This window comes from Mobula hypostoma, chromosome X2 (assembly GCF_963921235.1).
Source record: "Mobula hypostoma chromosome X2, sMobHyp1.1, whole genome shotgun sequence".
Taxonomy (NCBI): domain Eukaryota; kingdom Metazoa; phylum Chordata; class Chondrichthyes; order Myliobatiformes; family Myliobatidae; genus Mobula; species Mobula hypostoma.
The window spans coordinates 47,461,860-47,488,872 of NC_086129.1; the positions used below are offsets into that span (position 1 = coordinate 47,461,860).

At 43.3% G+C, this 27,013-nt stretch overlaps 1 protein-coding gene across 3 annotated transcripts; it reads right to left on the minus strand.

Moving 5' to 3' along the window:
- Positions 1-157: 157 nt before the first annotated feature.
- On the minus strand, positions 158-27,013 carry LOC134340751 (apolipoprotein E-like). Of its 3 annotated transcripts, none has more exons than XM_063038228.1 (4): positions 26,908-27,013; positions 7,532-7,605; positions 3,690-3,843; positions 158-650 (listed from the first exon to the last, which is right to left on the minus strand). In XM_063038228.1, exons 2-4 carry the CDS (start codon positions 7,572-7,574, stop codon positions 158-160), a joined length of 690 nt encoding a protein of 229 aa, XP_062894298.1. In that variant the 5' UTR covers positions 7,575-7,605; positions 26,908-27,013. The 3 variants fall into 3 exon arrangements, with proteins under 3 accessions (XP_062894298.1, XP_062894300.1, XP_062894299.1); XM_063038230.1 differs by lacking the exon at positions 26,908-27,013 and adding an exon at positions 26,469-26,593; XM_063038229.1 differs by lacking the exon at positions 26,908-27,013 and adding an exon at positions 15,056-15,076.

Here is a 27,013-nt window from a genome sequence, read left to right on the forward strand (position 1 = left end):
CTTTAGTACATGCCAATTTTTGCTGCCACACTAAAATGTTCTTATATAAATTTGTAAGTATCAATATGGAATGGGGCTGGATAATATGTCTTACATATTATGATTGGTTTAATATTTAATTGGTATTTGGGGTTCCTAATTAACCTCATCAGAATCATTAAGCTTTATCAGTTGGTGCCTCTTTCCATTTTGCAACAAGGTCGTCAAATGTCTTCAGTCTCTCCTTGGTCTCGTGAATGATGGGTGAAAGGTATTGCTTCATTTCTTCAATGCGGACACTGAACTTTTCACGCAGTGGCTCAGTGTAAAGGGCGACTCTTCTGTGCCATTCATCCACTTGTTGGGTGGTGTCCTCAAGTGTCTGATTGAATTGGCTTGTTATGAGGCTCAGGTTTTGGCGGTATTGTTGAACGTCATTGTGGATCGACTCTAACTTCTCATGGATTGTGTTGTACGTTTCATTGCCAATGACCTCCTGGACCTGAGAACCAGCAGCATACAGCTTGTCTTGGAGCAGCTTACCCTGCTCCATAATATGTTGAGTGATAGGGATTCCTTTCCACTCGAGTTCCTTTGACAAATTGTACAGATCTTTTATTGATGTTTCAAGTAGGGTATCAAAATGTTCTGTACTGTTTGAGAGCTTTCCTCTAGAAGGGAGAAAAAAATCATATAATGAAACTGACACATTTTATATTGATTCATATGAAAGCCTGCCAACAGTTTACTCACACAAGAGATTCTACAGATGCTGGAAATCCAGAGCAACACATGCAAATTGCTGGAGGAACTCAGCAGGTCAGGCAGCATCTTTGGAGATTGTGAAATGAGCTGCCAGTAGGCATGGTGTATGCAAATTCAGATTCAACATTTAAGAGAAGTTTAGATAAGTACAATGATGGGAGGGGTCTGGGAAGCAATGGTCTGGGTGCGGACCAATGGGAGAAAATAGTTTGGTATGAAATAGATGGGCTGAAGGGCCTGTTTATGTGCTGTGGTGCTCTATGACTCTATGACTCTAACTGAGCAAGTCAGGCAACATTTATGGAGAGGATTAAAGAGTCGACATTTTGGGCCGAGACCCTTCATCATCTCTGGAAAGGATAAGGGAAGAAGTCAGAATAAGAAAGTGAGGGAGGGGAAGGAGCACAAGCTGGAAGGTGATGGGTGAAGCTATGTGGGTGGAGGAGGGAAAGATAAAGTAAGAAGCTGGGAGGTGATAGGTTGGTGAGATAAATGGCTGAAGAAAGAATCGAGTAGGAGGGGACATTGGACCATGGGAGAAAGAGAAGGAGAAGGGACACCAGAGGGAGGAGATGGGCTGGTATGGAGAAGAGAAGGGGTGAAAGGGGAAACAGTTTATTCAATACATTTGGTTTGTCGCTATGTTTAGACAAAACATGAGCCTCTTTACCTCCACCTGCCACACTCTATCCCTTTCGCAATAGAACGTAGAACAGTACAGCACGGCAAAAAGCCCATGATGTCTGTGCCAAACATTATGTCAACTCTGTGGTTACTTGCCTTCTGAATCTCCTTTATATTTTTCCCCTTTCATCTTAAAGCTAGGCCTTCTAGCACTTAATATTTCTACCCTGAAAAAAAGACTTTGATTATCGACTCTATCTCTGCCTCTATAATTTTATACACTTATCAGCTTTACCCTTGGCCTCCAATGCAAGAGAAACCAATCCAAGTTTGCCCCACATCTCCTTCTAGCTAATACCCTCTAGTCCAGGAAACATCCTGGTAAAAATCTTCTGCATTCTCCCCAAAGCCTCCACAGCCTTCCTGTAATAGGGCAAAAATAATTGATCACAGTACACCAAATGTGGCCTAAACAAAGTTTTATACAGCCACAAGACTTCCTAACTTTTATACTCAGTGTCCCGACTGATGAAGGCAAACATGCCATAAGCCCCTTTTAACACACTTGCTACTTCCAGAGAGGACATAAGACCATAAGACATAGGAACAGAATGAGGCCATTTGCCCCATCAGGTCTGTTCTGTCATTCGATCATGGCTGATTTATTATCCCTCCAAACTCCATTCTCCAGTCTTCTCCCCATAACCTTTGACACCTTGACTAATCAAGAACCTATCAACTTCTGCTTTAAATATACTCAATGACTTGGCCTCCACGGACATCTGTGGCAATAAATACAAGAGATTCACCACCATCTGGCTAAAGAAATTCCTTCTCATCTCTAAATGGACATCCCTCTATTCTGAGGTTGTGCCCTCTGATCCTGGACTCCCCCACCAGAGCAAACATCCTCTCCACATCCACTCTATCAAGGCCTTTCAACGTTCAATAGATTTCAATTAGATCCCCCCTCATTCTTCTAAACCAGTGAGCACAGGCCCAGAGCCATTATACATTAACCCAGAGCTATGGACTTAAACCCCAAGATCACTCTGTACATCAGTGTTCCCAGGGACCCTGCCATTTATTAGTAAATGCTCATATAAATTTACATCATAAAGCCATAAGATATAGGAGGAGAATGAGGCCATTTGGCCCATCAAGTCTCCTCTGCCATTTCTACATCACTGTTATTATCCCTCACAGCCCCACTCTTCTGCTTTCTCCTTGTAATCTCTGACACCCTGACTAATCAAGAAATTATTATATTTTCATCACTCCTACAGGTTGAGGGTGTCAACTGAGGCTTTTGTCCCAAACACTGGAGCAAGAGTTGAACCTTTACTGAGAAAATGTGCTGGGTTTTGAGAACCTGAGTTACAGGAAAAGGTTGAATAGGTTAGGACTTTTTTCCCTGGATTGTACGAGAAAGGATGGAGATTTGATAGAGGTATACAAAATTATGAAGGGTATAGATAGGGTAAATGCACATAGGCTTTTCCCCCTCAGGTTGGATAAGACTAGAAAATAAGCTCAGTAGCCACTTTATTAGGTACCTCCTATACCATCAGGCTCCTTGCATATATCACCCTTCAACCTGATATCAATAAAGATTCAGAATCAGATTTGGATGTTGTGAAATTTGTTGTTTTGCAGCAGTAGTACAATACAAAGGCATACAATTACTATAAATTTCAAAATTAAATAAAAATAAATCTACAACAATAACATGCATATCTAAAGCTATCATAAGTTACAAATACATCACCATCTGTTTCAACAAAGAAATATTTATCAAAATTTCTCTTCTGAGATAGTGTATAGACAGTAGAGTAATGGCAAAAGGATCTCATCGAAACCTATTGAATAGTGAAAGACGTAGATAGAGTGGATGTGGAGAAGATGTTTCCTATACAATAGTGGGGGATTCTAGGACCAGAGAGCACAGCCTCAGAATAGAAGGATGTTCCTTTAGAACAGAGATCAGGAGGAATTTCTTTAGCCAGAGGGTGGTGAATCTGTGGATTTCATCGCCACAGGCAGTTGTGGTGGCCAAGTAAGTGGACATATTTAAAGTGGAGGTTGATCGGTTCTTGATTAGTTAGGGCATCAACAGTTACGGGGAGAACAGAGAATGGGGTGAGAGGGATAATACCTCAGCCAAGTTGGAATGGTGACACAGACTTGATGGGCTGAATGGCCTAATTCAGCTCCCATGTCTTATGGTCTTGTGGTCTTATTTTAAGGTGCACCTTGTACAAGCTAAGGGAGATTGAAGTATCATTTGAGCATGACTTACATAGTGGTTTAGTAATACTTACACAGCTGTTTTGGCCAATTCAGACTGGGATAACATTTCAACAGCAGCACTGGCAACCTCATGTCCTATTTTGAACAAGTCCCAAAGAGGCTGCTGCCAGCTTGTTGATTTGTTGGGCTTGGACTCTTCCGCGGGAATGGCGGCACCCTGTAATCCTAGACAGGAACAGAGCAAGAGTGCTGGTAAGGAAACCCACTTAGGTGGCTCTTGGAAGGAGGCTGTGAAATGCAATCCCCTTATGTGCTGCATGTTCTTCTCACTCTACTGCAGGCGACCCTTGCTGCCGCAGAGAAACAACTTGGTAGCTGCAACCTCACATCTCCAAGGTGCAAAGGTCCAGACTGATGCTTTCTTCAAAATGTTTACTTCGAGACACAGCACAGTAACAGGCCCTTCCGGCCCAATGAGCCCACTCCACCCAATTACTCCCACATGACCAATTAACCTACTAACCAGTACGTCTTCGGAATGTGCGAGAAAAGCAGAACACCCAGAGGAACCCACACTTCCGTCTTTCAGAACAGCAAATCAAAGTTCAAACTAAATTTATTATCAAAGAACATATGTCACATATACAACCCTGAGATCTGTTTTCTTGCAGGCATACACAGTAAATCCAAGAAACACAATAGAATCAATGAAAGACCACACCCAACAGGTTGGACAAACAACCAATGTGCAAAAGACATCAAACCGTGCAAGTACAAATAATAATAATAATAAAAAGCAATAAATATGGAGAACATGAGATGGAGAGTCCTTGAAAGTGAATCCATAGACTGTGGCAACATTTCAATGATGGGGTGAGTGAAGGTGAGTGAAGTTACCCCCTCTGGTTCAAGACCCTGAGGGTTGAGGGGTAGTAACGGTTCCTGAACCTGGTGGTTTGGGTCCTGAGGCTCCCCGTGCCTCCTTCCTGATGGCAGCAGTGAGAAGAGAGCACGTCCTGGGTGGTGGGGGTCCCTGATGATGGATGCTGCTTTCCTGCAACAGCTCTCCATGTAGATGTGCTCAATTGAGGGGAGGGTTTTACCCGTGATGGACTGGGCCATATCCATTACTTTTTGTAGGATTTTCCATTCAAGGGCATTGGTGTTTCCATACCAGGCTGTGACGCAGCCAGTCAATATACTCTCTACCACACATCTATAGAAGTTTGTCAAAGTTTTAGATGTATTCCAAATCTTTGCGAACTTCTAAGGAAATAGAGGCATTTCTGTGCTTTCTTCCTAATGATATTTACATACTAGACACAGGACAGGCCCTCTGAAATTAGATTAGATTAGATTAGATTATGAGGAAATAATAACACCGAGGAATTTAAAGTTGCTGACGCTCTGCACCTCTGATTCCCCCAATGAGAATTGGCTCAAGGACCTCTGGTTTCCTCCCCCTGAAGTCAATAATCAACTCCTTGGTCTTGCTGATGTTGAGTAAGAGGTTGTCCTAGCACCACTATATGAATGAAATAAACGCAGAGATCAGGTGGGTGTGAAAGACCCTTGGCACGGTTCTGTTGGAGAACAAGGAAGTTCTTCCTGCCTCTCTGCCAATCTCTGATCTCTCTGTCAGCAACAGAAGAGGAAGTTACCTGCTGTGACAGGGAGCTTGCTGTGTGCAGGTTTGGATATCAGATTTTCTGCATAACTTGAGTAACTGGCCTTCTGTTTAATTGCAGCACACAAAGTGCTGGAGAAATCAGTCCAGATGAGGGGTCTCAACCCGAAATGTCAACTATGCATTTCCCCTCCATAGATGCTGCCAGACCCACCGAGTATTTTGTGTGTTGCTCCAGATCCCAGTATCTGCTGTCCCTTGTGTTTTCATTTTAATTGGCTGTGATTTAAAAAGTAATCCTGATAGCCATCTATCCGCTGAAAGAACTTGACAGGTTGAGCAGCATTGGTTGAGGAAGGAAATTTTCAGTTCAGCCCAAAACATCAACAATTTCTTTCTTCCCACCAAAGCTACTCAACCTGCCAAGTTTCTGCAATGCTTTGTGAGCTGCTCTGTAATCCGTCATTGTGTAGAACTTCTGGATGGCTTGAGGCTGCTGGGAGATGTATTTCTTTCTTACTGGCTGAGTGTCTGGAGTTTATACAATGTTCTCAGTTGAGACCAACGCACATGTCTGTGAGCGTGGTCATGGGATAGCAGTACCTCAAGAATATTAACACACCTTCCCCCCCCCCACCCTTGTATCAGTTTTTCTCCAAATATAATTTCAACAGTTTTAATCCCTGATTTAGAGATTCAGTAAAGATGTATTTATAAACAAATCTGGCAAATATTTCAATGCAGCCAGTATACCCTCAGTGGCCATTTTATTGGGCACCTCTTGTATCTAATAAAGTGCCCACTGAGTGTAAGTTCATGGTCTATCTGCTGCTGTAGCCCATCCACTTCAAGATTTGACTTTTTTTTTTGCATTCAGAAATATTCTTCTGCACACCACTGTTGTAACGTGAGGTTATTTGAGTTACTGTCGCCTTCCTGTCAGCTTGAACCAGTCTGGCCATTCTCCTCTGACCTCTCTCATGAACAAGGTGTTTTCACCCACAGAACTGCCACTCACTGGATGTTGTTTTTTTATTCACACCATCCTCTGTGAACTCTAGAGACTGTTGTGTGTGAAAATCAGATGAGATCGGCAGGTTCTGAGATACTCAAACCACCCTGTCTGGCACCAAAGATCATTCCACTGTCAAAGTCACTTAGATCACATTTCTTCCCCATTCTGATGTTTGGTCTCAACAACAACTGAGCCTCTTGACCATGTCAGCATGCTTTTATGTGTCGGGTTGCTTCCACATGATTGACTGATTAGATATTTGCATTAATGAGCAGGTGTACCTAATATAGTGGCCACTGAATGTACGCACACCAATGCCCTTGAAAATGCAATTTAAAGATTGAATGAAAAGTCAAACAAGCCAAGTTTGATTCCAAGCATAAATTTCTAAAAGCAAAGTGTTGTAAGATAGTGGTTGAAGGGGGAATGTTGGCCGGGATTCTGGATGAACATCCAACCTCCACTGACCTGGGAAAAACAGCCAGGCCAACAGTGTCACCTCTCATCAAGCTGGAAGAGACCAGACAGTCATTCAAACAAGCCACACACTTTCCCTTACATTTGTGCCAAATAATAATTCTACTGATTTTTATTTAAAAGTAGTCAGAGAACGAAAGCCCTGTATGTCAGAGACGTACATTAATTTTTAACTGTCTCAGAATTAACCATAATTTGACAAAAGTAAAAGATCTGTGAACCATTTTTTTTCAGCATTTTCCAATGTCAATCAAATCCCTGCTAGGTCAACAGTCTATGGATGAGCAAAAAAACCAGCCTTGTCTATTGGTGCCACATAGAACAGAGAACAGTGCAACTCAGAACAATGTTCTGCTGTCACTTTAACCTATTCCTAGATCAATCTAACCCTTCTCTCCTACCTAGCCCTCTATTTTTCTTTCAACCATGTGCTTATCTATGAGTTTCTTCAAAGTCCCAAATGCATCTGCCTCTACCACCACCCAGGCAGCACCAAATGCTGGAGGAACTCAGCAGGTCAGGCAGCATCTATGGAGGGGAAAAACAGTCGATGTTTCAGGCCAAGACCCTTCATCGGGACTTGTTTGTTCCTTTCCATTGATGCTGAGATTCACAAGCATTTTGTGTTAGCGTTCTCAGACTTGGCAATATTTCCAGTATTAACTGCTACCTGTAACAACACCTCCCATAAAGTAAACATCAATCAGAACAATGAATTCATGTGAGTTTTGCTTTTTTGGTATACGGTTTTAATTGTTATATTTGTGTTAGTTTGAGAAGTTTTTGGTCTGTACCTTTAACCAGCAAAAGTACCAAAGCAGCAGCAAATATCTTCATGGCGGTGTCAGGCCCTTAACCTCTGTAAAGGCTGCAGAATCAAATGGACAGAAGCGTTATAGGCAGAATAAATAATTCCCCACCTCACCACTAAACAAACAAAAAGGATGTAGAATTGAATCTTAAAAACATTTATTGTCAGAGACATTCACAGATACGAAGATGACATGCTTCCAGGTCCTAGGGAGCTTTGTTTTCTGCTCCTTGCCTCCCTAACCCTCTTTACCAAATAATACTTTTTTAACAATTTATTCACCAGCCAGCTTTTAATTCTTCATTTATTTATTTTTCATTGAGTCAAACCTGTAAAACTTCCTCTTTCCTCTCCCTTTCTTACTACCAGTCTGGTGCAATCTAACACAGGCTGCCTCTCACCTAGACAATAACTTTTGTAACATAAACGTTATCATCTCTCTGTCCATTAAACCATAAGGCCATAAGATATAGGAGCAGAAGTAGGCCATTCAGCCCATCGAGTCTGCTCTGCCATTCAATCATGGGCTGGTTCAATTCTTCCAGTCATCCCCACTCCCCTGCCTTCTCCCCATACTCTTTGATGCTCTGGCTAATCAAGAACCTATCTATATCTGCCTTAAATACACCCAACGGCTTGGCCTCCACAGCCGCTCGTGGCAACAAGTTCCACAGATTTACCACCCTCTGACTAAAGTAATTTCTCCGCATCTCAGTTCTAAATGGATGTCCTTCAATCCTGAAGTTGTGCCCTCCTGTCCTGGACTCCCCTACCATGGGAAATAACTTTGCTATATCTAATCTGTTTAGGCCTTTTAACATTCGGAATGTTTCTATGAGATCCCCCCTCATTCCTGGAATCATTCTCGTGAACCTTCTCTGAACCCTCTCCAATGTCAGTATATCCTTTCTAAAATAAGGAGCCCAAAACTGCACACAATACTCCAAGTGTGGTCTCACTAGTGCCTTATAGAGCCTCAACATCACATCCCTGCTCTTATATTCTATACCTCTAGAAATGAATGCCAACATTGCATTCATTTTCTTCACCACCGACTCAACCTGGAGGTTAACCTTTAGGGTATCCTGCACAAGAACTCCCAAGTCCCTTTGCATCGCTGCATTTTGAATTCTCTCCCCATCTAAATAATAGTCTGCCCATTTATTTCTTCCACCAAAGTGCATGGTTTCCTGACCATACACTTTCCAACATTGTATTTCATTTGCCACTTCTTTCCTCATTCCCCTAAACTATCTAAGTCTCTCTACAGGCTCTCTGTTTCCTGAACACTACCCGCTCCTCCACCTATCCTTGTACCATCGGCAAATGTAGCCACAAATCCATTAATCCCATAGTCCAAGTCATTGATATACATCATAAAAAGCAGCGGTCCCAACACCGACCCCTGTGGAACTCCACTGGTAACCAGCAGCCAGCCAAAATAGAATCCCTTTATTCCCACTCTCTGTTTTCTGCCGATCAGCCAATGCTCCACCCATGCTGGTAATGCCCCTGTAATTCCATGGGATCTTATCTTGCTAAGCAGCCTCATGTGTGGCACCTTGTCAAAGACCTTCTGAAAATCCAAGTACACCGTGTCTACTGCCTCTCCTTTGTCTACCCTGCTTTTAATTTCCTCAAATAATTTCCGTAGGTTAGTCAGGCCCAATTTTCCTTTCAGGAAACCATGCTGGCTTTGGCTTATCTTGTCATGTGCCTCCAGGTACTCTGTAATCTCATCCCTAACAATCGATTCCAACAACTTCCCAACCACTGATGTCAGGATAACAGGTCTATAGTTTCCAATTGCTCCTTGGACTCAAATTCAAAGAAAAAATATTTAGAGAGAATATTAGTAAATGGTAATTGACTTTAGTTCTCTTCTGGGATCTTTTTGTAATGTTACAGGGCAGCTACAACCTTCATTGCATAATAGTCTGGTGTGAAGGGGCCACTGCACAAAAAAGCTGCAGAGAGTTGTAAACTCAAGCCTGATTTATACTTCTGCGTTAACTGGACGCCATAACCTACGCAAGTGGGCTACGCAGTTGTGAGCATTTACACTTGTGCATTGGTGTGTCTGCGTCGCTCTGCAATTCGCACACGTCACGCACGTGCACACACCTGCCTGAGCAAGGCTTCATGGTCATGATAGTCTTTCTCCAGGTAAAAAGACACAAGTGTCTTTTTTGTAAAAGCGAAATGTGTCCTCCATAATTTTGGAGGTCTGTAAAGCTTTATGGAAAGCATTGCAGCCAGAGTTCCTTCCCTGCCCTTCAGTCGCCCAATGGGAAGCTATTGCAGAGTAGGATGACATGCCACGCTACCACGCAGACCAATCACAGTTGTTGCGGTCTGCTTTGCCGCGACGCGCGGTTACATTCTGGGAGAGGTGCACGTCGCAGCAACGCGGGCTCTCGTGTAGGGTTCCGCGTTGGCTTTGCGTAGGGTCTGCGGCGACGCAGTACTTACAGCGACGCATTGACGCAGAAGTATAAATCAGGCTTCAGCCAGCTCCATCATGGACACTGGCCTCCCAAACATCAAGGATATCTTCAAAGTGCAATGCCTCAAAAAGGCAGCATCGACCATTAAGGACCCCCACTAACCAGGACATGCCCTCTTCTCATCACTACCATCAGAGAGCAGCTACAGAAGACTGAAGTCACACACTCAGTGTTTTAGCCACTGCTTCTTCCCCTCTGCCATCGATTTCTGAATGGAGAATGAACCCATGTACACTACCTCACTATCTATGTTCTCTTTGTGCATTACTTATTTAATTTTATATATATATTTCTATTGTGATTTATAGAATTTTTTATGTATTACACTGTACTGCTGCTGCAAAACAACAAAGATCACGACAAATGTCAGTGATAATAATGCTGATTCTGATTCTGATTCATCTGGAATTCTGGATAAACATCATTGGCCACTGAGTGTTGATGAGGTGAATGTCATACACTCACTTGCTGGCTGTTTGAAACAAATGCCTCCTCAGCTGCAACTGTGTCACACTGTCTAGACAAGCACAAATGATCATCAATCAGACCGCCATGGGAAACGCTTTTGCCAGAAGTGAAAATCCTGCAATTGTGCAGCACGCACTCAAGATACTGAAGGAACTCTGCAGGTCGGGCAGTGTGCATAGAGAGGAATAAAGAGTCGACTTTTGGGCCAAGACTCTTCATCAGGAGGGTTTGGGGAACCCAAAGTCTACACTGAGTCCTTATGAAGGGTCTCAGCTGTTTATTCATTTCCATAGATGCTGCCTAACCTGCTGAGTTCATCCAACATTTTGTGTCTGGTACTCTAGATGTCCAGCAGCATCTGCAGAATATCTTGTGTTTAAAATAGTGCAGCAGAGTGATTTTCCCTTTAAAATAGATCCCTGGGGCTCCCTGGGGCTTAGTCAAAGAGATGTTCTTCTTTTCCCTTTGACCCTTATGTAGCAACCTAGATGCTTGAGATTCAGACTGTCCCTGGCTGAGAAAATGCGTCATTCTCTGGAACACTCAGCCAGTCAAACACCTGGCAGAATTGGACCAGTCAAGTGGATGGGACTCATACTAATCCATTGTCAATAAATTGACTTCATCTATTAGAAGTGACAAGATTAGGAAAATGTAGTAATGATAGCAAATTTAAAATGGGATAAAAGGTGAAAATTGGAATGAATCCAGGATGATCAGGTGGAATAGTGGCGGGGGGGGCGGGGTCTAGGGCTTGAGGCCACTGCTTCAGAATAGGATGTCCATTTAGAACAGAGATGAGGAGAAATTTCTTTAGCCAGAGGGTGGTGAATCTGTGGAATTCATTGCCACAGGCAGCTGTGGAGGCCAAGTCACTGAGTATATTTAAAGTGGGGGTTGATAGGGTCTTGATTAGCCAGGGTGTCAAAGGTTACAAGGTGAAGGCAGGAGAATGGGGTTGAGAGGGAAAGTAAATCAGTCATGATGGAATGGCAGAGCAGACCCGATGGACAGAATGACCTCATTCTGCTCCTATGTCTTATGGTCATATGGTCTTACTTTAAGGGTTTGGGGCCAAGACCCTTCATCAGCTCAGACCATTGACTGTTTATTAATTTTCTGCCTGACCTGCTGAGTTCCTCCAGCACCTCAGTGTACTTCTGTATGGAATGATCTGTCTGGATGGCACATTAAGAGTATTTTTTTCCCCCACTGTATTTTGGTACATGTGACAAAAATAAACTTTTTACCAATTCTTTTCCACTGGAGCTGCAGCCCCAGCAGTCTCAAAATCTGAGTCCAGGTGCATGTAGAATAGGTGGGGCAGTGAGCAAGCTCAGGGAAGGGGCCCAATATTTAATACAAAACTATTACTTATTTGGGGGTTACACAGTAGCATAATGGTTAGTGTAATGCTGTTCTAGCGCCAGTGACCCTTATAGAATAGTACAGCACAGTACAGGCCCTTCGGCCCACAATGTTGTGCCGACCCTCAAACCCTGCCTCCCATGTAACCCCCCACCTTAAATTCCTCCATATACCTGTCTAGTAGTCTCTTAAACTTCACCAGTGTATCTGCCACCACCACTGAATCAGGCAGTGTATTCCACACGCCAACCACTGAGTAAAAAAACCTTCCTCTAATATCCCCCTTGAACTTCCCACCCCTTACCTTAAAGCCATGTCCCCTTGTATTGAGCAGTGGTGCCCTGGGGAAGAGGCGCTGGCTATCCACTCTATCTATTCCTCTTATTATCTTGTACACCTCTATCATGTCTTCTCTCATCCTCCTTCTCTCCAAAGAGTAAAGCCCTAGCTCCCTTAATCTCTGATCATAATGCATACTCTCTAAACCAGCAGCATCCTGGTAAATCTCCTCTGTACCCTTTCCAATGCTTCCACATCCCTCCTATAGTGAGGCGACCAGAACTGGACACAGTACTCCAAGTGTGACCTAACCAGAGTTTTATAGAGCTGCATCATTACCTCGCAACTCTGAAACTCTATCCCTCGACTTATGAAAGCTAACACCCCATTAGCTTTCTTAACTACCCTATCCACCTGTGAGGCAACTTTCAGGGATCTGTGGACATGTACCCCCAGATCCCTCTGCTCCTCCACACTACCAAGTATCTTGCCATTTACTCTGTACTCTGCCTTGGAGTTTGTCCTTCCAAAATGTACCACCTCACACTTCTCCGGGTTGAACTCCATCCGCCACTTCTCAGCCCACTTCTGCACCCTATCAATGTCTCTCTGCAATCTTTGACAATCCTCTACACTATCTACAACACCACCAACCTTTGTGTCGTCTGCAGACTTGCCAACCCACCCCTCTACCCCACATCCAGGTCGTTAATAAAAATCATGAAAAGTAGAGGTCCCAGAACAGATCCTTGTGGGACACCACCAGTCACAACCCTCCAATCTGAATGTACTCCCTCCACCATGACCCTCTGCCTTCTGCAGGCAAGCCAATTCTGAATCCACCTGGCCAAATTTCCCTGGATCCCATGCCTTCTAACTTTCTGAATAAGCCTACCGTGTGGAACCTTGTCAAATGCCTTACTAAAATCCATATAGATCACATCCACTGCACTACCCTCATCTATATGCCTGGTCACCTCCTCAAAGAACTCTATCAGGCTTGTTAGACACGATCTGCCCTTCACAAAGCCATGCTGACTGTCCCTGATCAGACCATGATTCTCTAAGTACCTATAGATCCTATCTCTAAGAATCTTTTCCAACAGCTTTCCCACCACAGACGTAAGGCTCACTGGTCTATAATTACTCGGACTATCCCTACTACCTTTTTTGAACAAGGGAACAACATTCACCTCCCTCCAATCCTCCGGTACCATTCCATGGACAACGAGGACATAAAGATCCTAGCCAGAGGCTCAGCAATCTCTTCTCTCGCCTCGTGAAGCAGCCTGGGGAATATTCCGTCAGGCCCCGGGGACTTATCTGTCCTAATGTATTTTAACAACTCCAATACCTCCTCTCCCTTAATATCAACATGCTCCAGAACATCAACCTCACTCATATTGAACCCAGGTTCAATTCCTGCCACTGACTGCAAGGAGTTTGTACGTTCTCCCTGTGATAGCATGGGTTTCCTCCTGGTGCTCCAGTTTCCTCTCACAGTCCAAAGACGTATGGGTTAGTAGATTAATTATTTACATGGGTCTACTTGGGTGGCACAGGCTTGTTGGGCCTGAAGCATCAGTTACTGTGTTGCATCTCTAAATAAAATAAAATATTATACCTGCAGATTTTACAGCACTGAAATAAAAAGACACAAAGATGAGATCATGGCTGGAACATCAAGTAGTTTCATGGGTCTAGGTAAAGAGGAGTTTCTTCTCTCTGAGGGGTGTAAATGCTTTGACTTCTCTCCAGTGAGCTGCGGAGTTTGGGTCAATGATGAAAGCAGTAGACTGGAGCTGAAGCCAGTGATCAGTTCTGCTGTGCTTTTAATGATAGCTCCTCCTCTCATATGCTTTATTCCTATAAGCCTCACAACAGAAGCAACTGGTCCCATTCTGGACCACCTCTGTACCCTGAGCTTTCCAGGCTGATGTGGCCACAGAGGTAATGACATCAGGGTTTAATTAGATTAATGTGGTCTGACAACTGCTCACTTAGTTCAATCTCCTCCACACTTGTCTCAGCATTACACTGCAGACCTGATCAGAGAAAAGGCTCCCAGACCTCCCAGTTTTGAAGAACCCAATGTCTGGCTGCAATAAAGTGCATAGACCCTGAATTTAATTGGATGATTAATTGGAATAATTGAAGCTTAATTCAGTAAATGACATAAGAGCCAAATCTCTCCAACATTAAAAGTGCCTGATGAAGAAAACTTTAAATCATGTCCAATCAATATTTGCACTGTTCAAAATGCAGAAACCCAAACCAATTTGTTTTATATTTGACACTTCTGGTATGTCATCAAATATTCTGGAAAATATCTACAGATATACGGTGGAGGGCATTCTGACTGGTTACATCTCCGTCTGGTTTGGAGGGGCCACTGCACAGGATCAGAAAAAGCTGCAGTGGGCTGTAAACTCTACCAGCTCCATCACAGGCACGAGACTCCCCAGCATCGATGACATCTTCTTTCAAAAGGTGATGCCTCAAAAAAGTTGTATTCATCTTTAAGGATCCCCACCATCCAGGTCATGCCCTCTTCTCATTACTATCATCAGGGAGAAGGTACAGGAGCCTGAAGACACACACTCAGCATTTTAGGAACAGCTTCCCCTCTGCCGTCAGATCGCTGAATGGACAATGAACCCATGCGCACTACCTCACTATTTTCTGGCTTTTTTTTTTGCCCTACTTATTTAATTTAATTTTTACTTAGATTTCTTATTGTAATTTATAGTACTTTTATGTACTGCTGCTGCAAAACAAGTTTCATGACATTCTGTATATCACTGAATTCCTACTAAGTTAAATGTTCTTACTTTACCAATGCTCATACAGTACAGACCAAGGCAGAAAAGCAGAGCATCCCTTACCTGCCCGATGTTGGATCTCTGTATATCTGCTGTGTGAGGCTCCGATTTCTGATGTTTATTAGCTTGATGTTATCTCTCACATCTGATAAGGGATGCCTAATCAGTTCCAATTCCATCTTTTCTTACTTGTGTCAGCATTGAGTCAAGGATAAGGATTTTTGATCTTTCAGTGTTTGTGTCCAGCAAACATTAACAAAGCGAGCAGCTGTCAGACCACATTAATCTAATTAAACTCTAACACTGTTGCCTCTGAGGCCAACAGTGGCCACATCATTCTGGAAAGCTCAGGGTACAGAAACCACCCAGGGTTGGACTGATTGCTTCTGAAAACCGTTTCTGCTCCTCCTGCACTCTTCTCAGCTAGGAAAAGAGGAGTGGACTCCTGTCAGATTCCTAAACTGATTCTGATTCTGAAATATATAAAATACAATTTTAATTTGTACTACCCAGTAGGAAGCTAACAGTTTTGGATTGAATTTCCCACCTGATTTCACGGTTCATTGATCTAGAACATAAAACATTGAAGAGTACAGCACAGTACTGGTCCTTCAGCCCACAATGTTGTTCCAACCTATACAAACCTACACCAAGACAATCTAACCACTCCGTCCCTCACAGCCCATAACCCGCCATTTTCCTTACACCCACATGCTTATCTCCTTAAATATCCCTAAAGTATCAGACTCTGCCACCAGCCCCAGCAGTATATTCCAAGCAGCCTCCACTCTCTGTGTGAAATATCTACATCTGACATCTCCCCTAAACTTCCTTGCACTCACCTGAAATGGATGTCCTCTTGTTTTGGCCATTGCCACCCTGGAAAAAGGGTGCAGTATGTCCACTTTATATGTGCCTCTCATAATCTCATACACCTCTATCTATCAGGTCTCCTCTCATTTTCCTTTGCATCAAAGAGAAAAGCTCTAGCTTGTACAATCTTTCCATAAGACCATAAGATATAGAAGCAGAAGTTAGGCCATTTGGCCCATCGAGTCTGCTCCGCCATTCAGTCATGAGCTGATCCAATTCTTCTAGTCATCCCCACTCCCCTGCCTTCTCCCCATACCCCTTGATGCCCTGGCTAATCAAGAACCTATCTATCTCTGCCTTAAATGCACCCAATGACTTGGCCTCCACAGCCACTCTTGGCAACAAATTCCACAGACTTACCACCTGCTGACTAAAGTAATTTCTCTGCCTCTCTGTTCTAAATCCTGAAGTCGTGCCCTCTTGTCTTGGACTCCTCTATCATTTCCAGATATGACACGCTCTCTAATCCAGGCAGCATCCTGGTAAATCTCCTCTGTACCCTCTTTAAAGTTTCCACATCCTTCCTATAATGAGGTGATACAATACTCCAAGTTTTAGAGAGCTGCAATATTATCTGCAACATTACCAACATTAATAATAATAATGATGCTAATAATAATAAATAAGAATAAAATAAATGCCTTTAGAACTGATCAGGCAACACATAAGCAGCTGCAATTACATCATTAGGTTGCAACTCCAGTGGAGCCAGAATCACAATCGGAATGAGATTTAATACCATTGGCATATGTCATGAAATTAGTTATTTTGCAACAGCAGTACAGTGCAACACATTAAAAGTAGTATAATTAAATAAGTATTGCATAAAAAGAGCCAGAAAATATTGAGGTAGTATTCATGGGTTCATGGACTGTTCAGAACTCTGATGGCAGAGGTACAGAAGCTGTTCCTAAAATATTGAGTGTGTGTCTTCGGGCTCCTGTATCTCCCTGTTGATAGTGACAATGAGAAGTGGCGTGTCCTGGGTGGTGACCATCCTTACTGATGGATGCCGCATTCTTGAGGCATCGCCTATTGTAGACGTCCTGGATGCTGGGTAGTCGAGTGCTTAGGGTGGAGCTGGCTGAGTTTACAACCCTCTGCAGTGTTCTCTGACCCTGTGCAGTAGCCCCTGCATACCAGACAGTGATATGAAGAATATCAAAGGATTTGGCAAGATATAGGGCAGTTAGAAATGTCAGATAGAGTTCTTGACCCATGTGGAATGTTGCACTTTGGGAGTTCAGATGTAAGAGGAAGAGATACAGTGAATATCAGGATCTTTGGGAACATTGATGTGTAGAAGGATCTTGGGGATCAAGTCCGTAGTTCCCTGAAAGTGGCACCACAAGCTGATGGCATGCTTGCCATCATTGTTAAGTATAAATGTCAAGAAGTCATATTGCAGATGTATAAACTTTGGTGGAGCAACAATTGGAATATTCAGTGCAGTTCTATCTGCTGGTTACAGGGAGAATATGGAGGCTTTAGAGAGGGTGTAAAGAGGTTTCCCAGGATGTTGCCAGGATTAGAGAGTGTAAGCTGTCAGGAGGGGTAGGACAAACATGGACTGGTTTCCCTGCAATATCAGAGGCGGAGGGGAGACCTTATAGAAGTCTATAAAATTATGAGAGGCAGAGACAGGGTAGGTGGTGAAATGTCAAATACTAGAGGACATAGCTTTAGGGTGAGGGGAGTAAAATAGATCAATGAAGCTGGTTGAGAGTGGCACCTGCAATGGCTCTGTCAGAGGGTTGACGATCAGACATAGCAGTCACACTTAGACAGACAAGTGGACAGGCAGGGAATGGAGGGACACATGGGGTTAGCTTCATTTGGTACCATGCTCAGAATGGACATTGTGGGCTGATCAGCCTGCTCCTGTGTTATGTTTCATGATCAACGGCAGCGTATTCAAAAGCAGAAAAAGAGCTACAGTATGAACACGTCCAGTTATACTGAACACAAGACATTCTGCAGATCAAGCGCAGGTACCATAAGACCATAAGATCAAAAGTTATAGGAGCAGAATTAGGCCATTTAGCCCATTGAGTCTGCTCTGCTATTTCATCATGGCTGATCCACTTCCTTCTCAGCCCTAATCTCTTGCCTTCTCCCCGTATCCTTTCATGCCTTGACTAGTCAAGAATCTAGGATACGTGGTAGTGTGGAGGAGCAGAGGGATCTGGGGGTACATGTCCACAGATCCCTGAAAGTTGCCTCACAGGTAGATAGTGTGGCGACCCACTTTCTACACAAGCGAACCGGCTCACAAAATAGCCCGCGCATGGGGAGAGACTTTTGTAATGCACCTCTGACGTCATTTCCGCCTGGAGAGGGCTGGAAGGGAAATGCTTAAAAGCCAGTGCCGTGAAGTTTGAATAAACGAGTCTCGAGGGCGACTTACAGACTGCGTGTCGTTACTTCTAGCACTGTGTGTATCACACCGCTACAATAGGGTAGTTAAGAAAGCTTATGGGATGTTAGCTTTCATAAGTCGAGGGATAGAGTTTAAGAGTCACGATGTAATGATGCAACTCTATAAAACTCTGGTCAGGCCACACTTGGAGTACTGTGTCCAGTTCTGGTCACCTCACTATAGGAAGGATGTGGAAGCATTGGAAAGGGTACAGAGGAGATTTACCAGGATGCTGCCTGGTTTAGAGAGTATGCATTATGATCAGAGATTAAGGGAGCTAGGGCTTTACTCTTTGGAGAGAAGGAGGATGAGAGGAGACATGATAGAGGTGTACAAGATAATAAGAGGAATAGATAGAGTGGATAGCCAGTGCCTCTTCCCCAGGGCACCACTGCTCAATCCAAGAGGACATGGCTTTAAGGTAAGGGGTGGGAAGTTCAAGGGGGATATTAGAGGAAGGTTAATTACTCAGAGAGTGGTTGGTGCGTGGAATGCACTGCCTGAGTCAGTGGTGGAGGCAGATACACTCGTGAAGTTTAAGAGACTACTAGACAGGTATATGGAGGAATTTAAGGTGGGGGGTTACATGGGAGGCAGAGTTTGATGGTCGGCACAACATTGTGGGCCGAAGGGCCTGTACTGTGCTGTACTGTTCTATTCTATTCTAACTTCTGCCTTAAATACATTCAATGACTTGGCCTTCACAGCTGCCTGTGGCAAAAATTCACCACCCTCTGGTTAAAGAAATTCCTCCTCATCTCCACACTAAAATGACGCCTCTCTATTCTGAGGCTGTGTTCTCTGGTCTTAGACTCTCCCACCAAAGGAAACATCCTTTCCACATCCACTCTATCAAGGCCTTTCACCATTTGATAGGTTTCAATGAGGTCACCCCTCATTCTTCTGAATTCCAGTGAATACAGGCCCAGAGCCATCAAATGCTCTTCATATGACAAGCTTTTCAATCCCAGAATCATTCTTGTGAATCTCCTTTGAATCCTTTCAATGTCAGCACATCCTTTCTTAGATAAGAGGCCCAAAACTGCTCGCAATGCTCCAAGTGAGGCTTCACCAGTGTCTTATAAAGCCTCAGCATTACATCCTTGCTTTATATTCTAGTCCTCTCAAAATGGATGCTAAATTCACATTTGTCTTCCTCACCACTAACCCAACCTGTAAGTTAACCTTTAGGGAATCCTGCACAAGGATTCCCAAGTCCCTTTGCACCTCATTTTTTTTTAAATTTTCTCTCCATTTAGAAAATAGTCAACCCTTTCATTTCTTCTACCAAAGTGCATGACCATACACTTTTTGACACTGTATTCCGTCTGCCACTTCTTTGCCCATTCTCCTAATCTGTATAAGTCCTTCTGTAGCCTCTCTACTTCCTCAAAACTACCTGCTCCTCCAGCTATCTTCATATTGTCTGCAAACATTGCAATAAAGCCATCAATGCCATCATCCAAATCACTGACATATAATGTAAAAAGAATCGGTCCCAACACAGACCCCTGTGGAACACCACTAGTCAGTGGCAGCCAGTCAGAAAAGGCTCCAGTTATTCCCACTCTTTACCTCCTGTCAATCAGCCACTGCTTTCTTCCCTGTAATACCATGGACTTGTATCTTGCTAAGCAGCCTCATGTGTGGCACCTTGTCAAAGGCCTTCTGAAAATCCAAATGCACAACATCCACCAATTCTCCTTTGTCTATATTGCTTGTTACTTCTTCAAAGAATTCCAACTGATTTGTCAGGCAAGATTTCCCCTTAAGTAAACCATGCTGACTACAGCCTATTTTATCATGTGCCTCCAAGTACCACAACACCACATCCTTAACAATCGACTGCAACATCTTCCCAACTACTAAAAGTCGGACTAACTGGCCTATAATTTCCTTTCTTCTGCCTCTCTTCTTTCTTGAAGAGTGGAGTGATATTTCCAATTTTCCATTCCTCCAGAACTAGCAAGAATCAATTGATTCTTGAAGTGCCATTACTAATGCCTCCACAATCTCTTCAGCCACCTCTTTCAGAGCCCTGGGGTGTACACTATCTGGTCCAGGTGAATTATCTACCTTCACTCACTTCAGCCCTCTGACACACTCAAACTTCTGGTATACTGCTGTTGTCTTCCAGGGTTAAGACTGATACAAAATACTTACTCAGTTTGTCTATCATTTCCTTGTCCCTCATTACTACATCTCCAGCATCATTTTCCAGTGGTTCAATATCTACTCTTGCCTCCCTTTTACACTATATATATCTGAAGAACTTTTGGCATCCTCTTTAATATAATTAGCAGGCTTACCTTTATATCCCTTCTTAATGACTTTTTAATGGCCTGTTGGTTTTTAAAAGCTTCCCTATCCTCTAACTTCCCAATAATTTTTGTTCCATTATATACACCCTCTTTCGCTTTTTTGTTGGCTTTGACTTCTCTTGTTGGCCACAGTTGGGTTATCTTGCCTTTTGAATGCTTTTTCCTCTTTGGGATGTATATATCCTGTGCCTTTTGAATTGCTCTCAGAAATTCTACCCATTACAGCTCTGCTGTCATCCCTGCCAGTGTTCTTTTCCAAGCAATTTTGGCCAGCTCCTCTCGCATGCCTCTGTAATTCCCTTTACTCCACTGTAAGACCATAAGACATTTGAGTCTGCTCCATGATTCAATCATGGCTGATCCTTTTTCTCTTCTCCTCAACCCCATTCCCTGGCCTTCTCCCCGTAACCTTTGATGCCATGTCCAATCACGAACCTATCAATCTCTGCCTTAAATACACCCAACGACCTGGCCTCCACAGCTGCATGTGGCAACAAATTCCACAAATTCACCAACCTCTGGCTGAAGGAATTTCTCTGCATCTCTGCTTTGAAAGGGCGCCCCTCTATCCTGAGGTTGTGCCCACTTGCCTAGGCTCCCCCACCATGGGAAACATCCTTTCCATATCTACTCTGTCTAGTCCTTTCAACATTTGAAAGGATTCAATGAGATTCCCCCCTCATCCTTCTGAATTCCGGCGAGTACAGACCCAGAGCCATCAAACGTTCACCATATGATAACCCTTTCATTCCTGGAATCATCCTTGTGAACCTCCCCTGGACCCCCTCCAATGCCAGCACATCTTTTCTTAGATAAGGAGCCAAAACTGTTCACACTACTCAAAGCGAGACCTCACCAGTGCCTTATAAAGCCTCAGCATCACATCCCTGCTGTTGTATTCCAGACCTCTTGAAATGAATGCTAGCATTGCATTTGTCTTCCTCACCACTGACTCAACTTGCAAGTTAACCTTCAGGGTGTTCTTCACAAGGACTTTGCATCTCAGATTTTTGAATTTTCTCCCCATTTAGAAAATAGTCTGCACATTTATTTCTACTACTAAAGTGCATGACCATGCATTTTCCAGCATCATATTACATTTGCCCCTTTCTTGCCCATTTTCCTAATCTGTCTAAATCCTTCTGCATCCTACCTGTTTCTGCAACACCACCTGCCCTTCCACCAATCTTTGTATCATCTGCAAACTTGGCAAAAAAAAGCCATCTATTTCATCATCTAAAACATTTATATACAGCATAAAACGGAGTGGTCCCAACACCAGCCACTGCAGAACACCACTCGTCACTGGCAGCCAACCAGAAAAGGATCCTTTTATTCCCACTCGCTGCCTGCTTCCAATCAGCCAATGCTCTGACCATCTTCGTAACTTTCCTGTAAAATCAGGGGCTCTTAACTTGGTTAGCAGCCTCATGTGTGGCACCTTGTCAGAGGCCTTCTGAAAGTCCAAATATACAACATCCACTGCACCTCCTTTATCCGTCCTACTTTTAAACTCTTCAAAGAATTCCAACAGGTTCACCAGGCAGGATTTTCCCACGCTAACTTTGTCCTATCTTGTCCTGTGTCACCAAGTACTCCATAACCTTATCCTTCCCAATTGACTCTAACATCATCCTGTAATACTGATACATCTGACTTTAGTTTCTCCTTCTCAAATTACAGGGTGATTTCAATCATATTATGATCACTTACCCCTTAGTGTTCCTTTACTTTTATCTCTCTAATCAATTCCAGTTCATTGCACAAAATCCAGTCCAGAATAGCTGATTCCCTAGTGGGCTCAACCATTAGCTGCTCTGAAAAGCAGTCTCATAGGCATTCCAGAAATTACCCCTCTTGGGATCCATCACCAACCTGATTTTCGCAATCTACCTGCATGCTGAAGTTCCCCATGACTATTGTAACATTGCCTTTTTGGCGTGCAATTTCTATCTCCCGCTGTAATTTGTAGGCCAAATCTTTACTACTTTATTCCCATCAAGGTCTTTTTATCCTTGCAGTTCCTTGGCTCTACCCACAATAATTCAACACCTTTCGACTCTATATCACCTCTTTCCAATAATTTGATTACTTTTTTTTATCAATAGAACCATGCCACCTCCTCTGCCTCCCCGCCTGTCCTTTTGATGCAATGTATATCCCTGGATGTTATAATCTTCTTTCAGCCTGGGATCCTCATTGGGTCCAAACTGGGAGAGCTGAGATGGAGCTGGAAGCCATGTGGAATAACGTAGTGACGAAGACAAGTTCCCAGGAAGGATACATGGCTGTGGGTGAAAAAAAGTCAATCGAACACAGGTAGCTGGGATCCTCGATGGGTCCAAACTCTAGTGTTTAAGATTCTGCAGATGCTGGAAATCTCAAGCAACACACACAAAATGCTGGAAAAACTCAGCAAGTCAGGTAGCATCTATGGAGGGGAATAAACAGTCAACATTTTAGGCCAGGACTCATGATGAAGAATCTTCAAAATATCAACTGTTTAAAACTCCTCCATAGATGCCGCCTGACTTGCTGAGCTGCGCCAGCATTTTGTGTGTGTTGCCCAGTTATATTTAAATTGGGTACTCCACTATAGGTGGTTATAACAGAAACCCTGAGACCATTCAGAAGTTTCCTGAACTGAAGTTCTGTATGCTACAAGCTGAGCGATGGACAGCTGAAAAAGTCAAAAATTGTGCCCATGATGGTTTGGGTTTCCTCCGGGAGTTCCAGTTTTCCACCACATCCCAAAGATTCGAGTTAGTGAGTTGTAGGCACCGGACGCGTAGCAACACTTGTGGGCTGTTCAACAGAAACTGCACTGATTTGATTTGTCACGAATGATGCAGTTCACTGTATGTTTCGATGTACATGTAACAAATAAAGCTAATCTTTAACCTCTTTAAAAGTAATATCCTAAGAATATCTGTAAAAATATCCTTAACTCCTGATTGTATTTGGCAAAAAGACCTTCCAACTCCTTCAAGGCATAATGCGTCAATGAACCCCAGCAATATTGATGGAGAGAGCAACTCTGCCAGTGATCCTACAAAGTACAGCTTTAATAGTGCTTGGTAATGAATGGAAACCACCTGGGGAAGTCAGTGTTCATCCGGTGACTCAGTTTGAGTGTGTTCCTCAGTTTGAGTGTGTTCCTCTGAGGGAATTACTGTTCATTTACCACAAGTAGAGTTAAAGAAATGCTTGTTTTTCCAAACTAATTCGCTTTCTGTTGTGTGTAAATGTTATAGTTAAAGGCAATGAAAGCTCTCCCCTACCCTCCCCCGACACCCCCTTTCGGGATGTGTGAGGTAAATTACTGGCAGATTCATTCATGAAAAAATTCAAATCCAACAACTTTGTTCGGTGAGTGTTTTCCTGCCAATGACCAACGCCCTGGTTGTACCAGGATCAGATGGGGGGACATGATTTGCTTCAGTGAAGGGCTATCAATGAATTCTCTTATCTGCGGTGGGCTAACCTCCAGCCATTCCAAGGACATGTTTGGCGAATATAACAGCCTTAAATCTCTACACAATGCAATTCTCCTGTGTTACCCAGGAGACGTATTTAGATAAGCCATCTGCAACCCATATCTGTGAAAATGCAGCTTCTGATGACGTTTTGATTAGATCACTATTATCTTTGATAAGAAGACACCAAATGGTGCCGAGCTGCTGGTATCAGCAGAAAGGCTCTGAATCCCAGGAACCAGATATCAATTCTATACAATGGACTACTTCATAACACTCAGCCACTCTGTCCCTGCCTCCTGTTCAAATGCTAACTTCTAAGTAACTTTGATCACCATGAAGTCATGCCCTGTGCTTGTGATTGGTAAACAGGCTTGATGGGATTTTCAGTCAAAGACTAGTCTCCACCCTGACTCTGGACTGAAATACGCTATTGTGAGTCTCCACATCTTTTGTTGTGTCACGCCAACCACTACGCAACCATTGGGTCCTATGTTGTGTGCATTCTACACAACTGTTTTCTGTTTTGTGCCTTGCAAAGTGACATGCACACTGCTGAAGCATACCCCACAAAAATCAGCACAACAGACTGTCCCTGATCCCCAACCCTCAAGCTGCCAGAACCTGCAACGGCTTCCAATACAAACTCTTGCATCACAATCCAAAACTCATGTGTGCAAAAGTAAATATTGACCACTGTTCTGCAAATTGTGCAAAAAAATCCAAAATCTGTGCCCTTGTGTTATAAAAGGAATGAGAAAGAACTATGGGAAAAACAAGTTACTGACAACATCTGAAATTCCAGTTAATTTGTAAGCGTAAAGTGGGGTTCCTGAGGACAGCTCTGTAAACTATTTACCCATATTTTGAAATCAGTTAAGCCTTGAATAACATGGGATAAGCACGCAGTGAGTATCAGATCACACCATTGCCACGTGAGCAAAGCTGACATACTTTATGGATAACGTTCCATCCAAATGGCAAGGCAATGCACACATTGCACACATTGCATGTCATAGCCAATGAAGGGTCTCAGCCTGAAATGTCGACTATTTATTCATTTCCACAGATCTGCCTGAGCTGCCGAGTTCCTCCAGCATTTCATGTGTGATGCCCAAATCTCTGCCAGTGACAAGCAGCAGTGGTTAGAAGACACCAAACAGAGAAGACGCGGTGTGGGTGGGTGGGGGTGGTGGGGTTCAGTGGTGGGTTTTAGCCACCATGGGATGGAATCAGTTTGGATGGGAACTAAGTTGGTTGCCTGACGTAAATAACAGAGTAGAAAAGAAAGCAACTGCATTTACTTAGCACCATTCACTTCTCAAAGCATGTTGGAATGTCATGAGGTGGACCACTTTCAGAAAGAGTTATTGCTACAATTTTGCTTATGTTGTAGCCTAAGGCAGAAGGAGATGAGTTATTAACTTCAAACTTTCTGCACAATCACTCAAAGAGTTGACCTGCACGTGCACGTAATGAGAGCTGTATAACTCATCTGCTTCTACCCTAAGCCACGAACTTATCAATCACCCCTGTTGTGGACTGCTTTATGGAGGTCCAAGACACTGACTTCTACAAAGAAGGGATCCGTATGCTCCACGACCGCTGGACTAAGTATGTAAATGTAAGAGGGGACTATGCCGGTAGCAATGAGAAGAGGGTGATGGGGGTCCTTCATGATGCGTGCTGCCTTTTTTGAGGCATTGTGTTGTAAAGATGTTCTGGATGCCGGGAGGCTAGTGCCCATGATGGAGCTGGCTGCGTTTGTACTGAGTTATTGTAATGTGCACAAGTACAGCAAGGCACAGGTACAATGACAAACTTCCCTGCAATACCATCACAGGCATGGAGATCCAGACAACAGAGAGACAGAAATTATACACAAGTTATACTAAATAGTGAAAAAAGACCTTGCAAAACGAGACAGTGCAAATCAAAACACAGTTAGAGAGAAGTCCATGGCAAGTGCCCACAATTAACAATATGGTGAAAACCAAGACTGTTCATTTAGGGATTAATATTGGCCAGCACTTTATGACAGAATCCTCACTCCTCAAATGCAGTGATCTTTACATCCACCTGATAGGCAGACAGAAGGTTAACATAGTGATCAGAATCAGGTTTAAAATCACTGGCATATGTTATGAAATTTGTTACCTTAACCACAGCGGTACAATGAAATACATGATAAACAAATATAGAGAAAAAAACTGAGTTGCTCTAAGTATACATATGTCGATAAAATAGTTAAGTTAAAATAAAGTACTGCAAAATAACAGAAAAAAAAAGTAGTGAGGTTCAGTATCCATTTAGAAATAGGGTGGCAGAGGGGAAGAAGCTGTTTCTGAATCGCTGAGTGTGTGCCTTCAGGCTTCTGTACCTCCTACCTGATGGTAACAGTGAGAAGAGGGTATGTCCTGGGTGCTGGAGGTCCTTAATGATGGACGCTGCCTTCCGAAGGCACCGCTCCTTGAAGATGTCTTGGATAGTACAGAGGCCAGTATCCATGATGGAGCTGGCTAATTTTACAAGTTTCTGAAACTTCCTTCAATCTTGGGCAGTAGCCAACCCATCCCAGACAGTGATGCAACCATTCAGAATGCTTTCCATGGTACATTTATACAGGTTTTTGAGTGTTTCAGTTGACAAATCAAATCTCCTCAAACTCCTAATGAAGTATAGCCGCTGTCTTCCCTTTTTTACAGCTGCATCGATATGTTAGGACCAGGTTAGGTCCTCAGACATTGATACCCAGGAACTTGAAACTGTTCACTCTCTCCACTTCTGAGGCCTCGATGACGATTGGTATGTCTTCACTCGTCTTACCCTTCCTGAAGTCCACAATCACACTTTGGGTTGTTGCTGTTGAGTGCAAGGCCATTGCGACTACACCACTCAACTAGCTGGTATTTCTCACTCCCGTACACGCTTT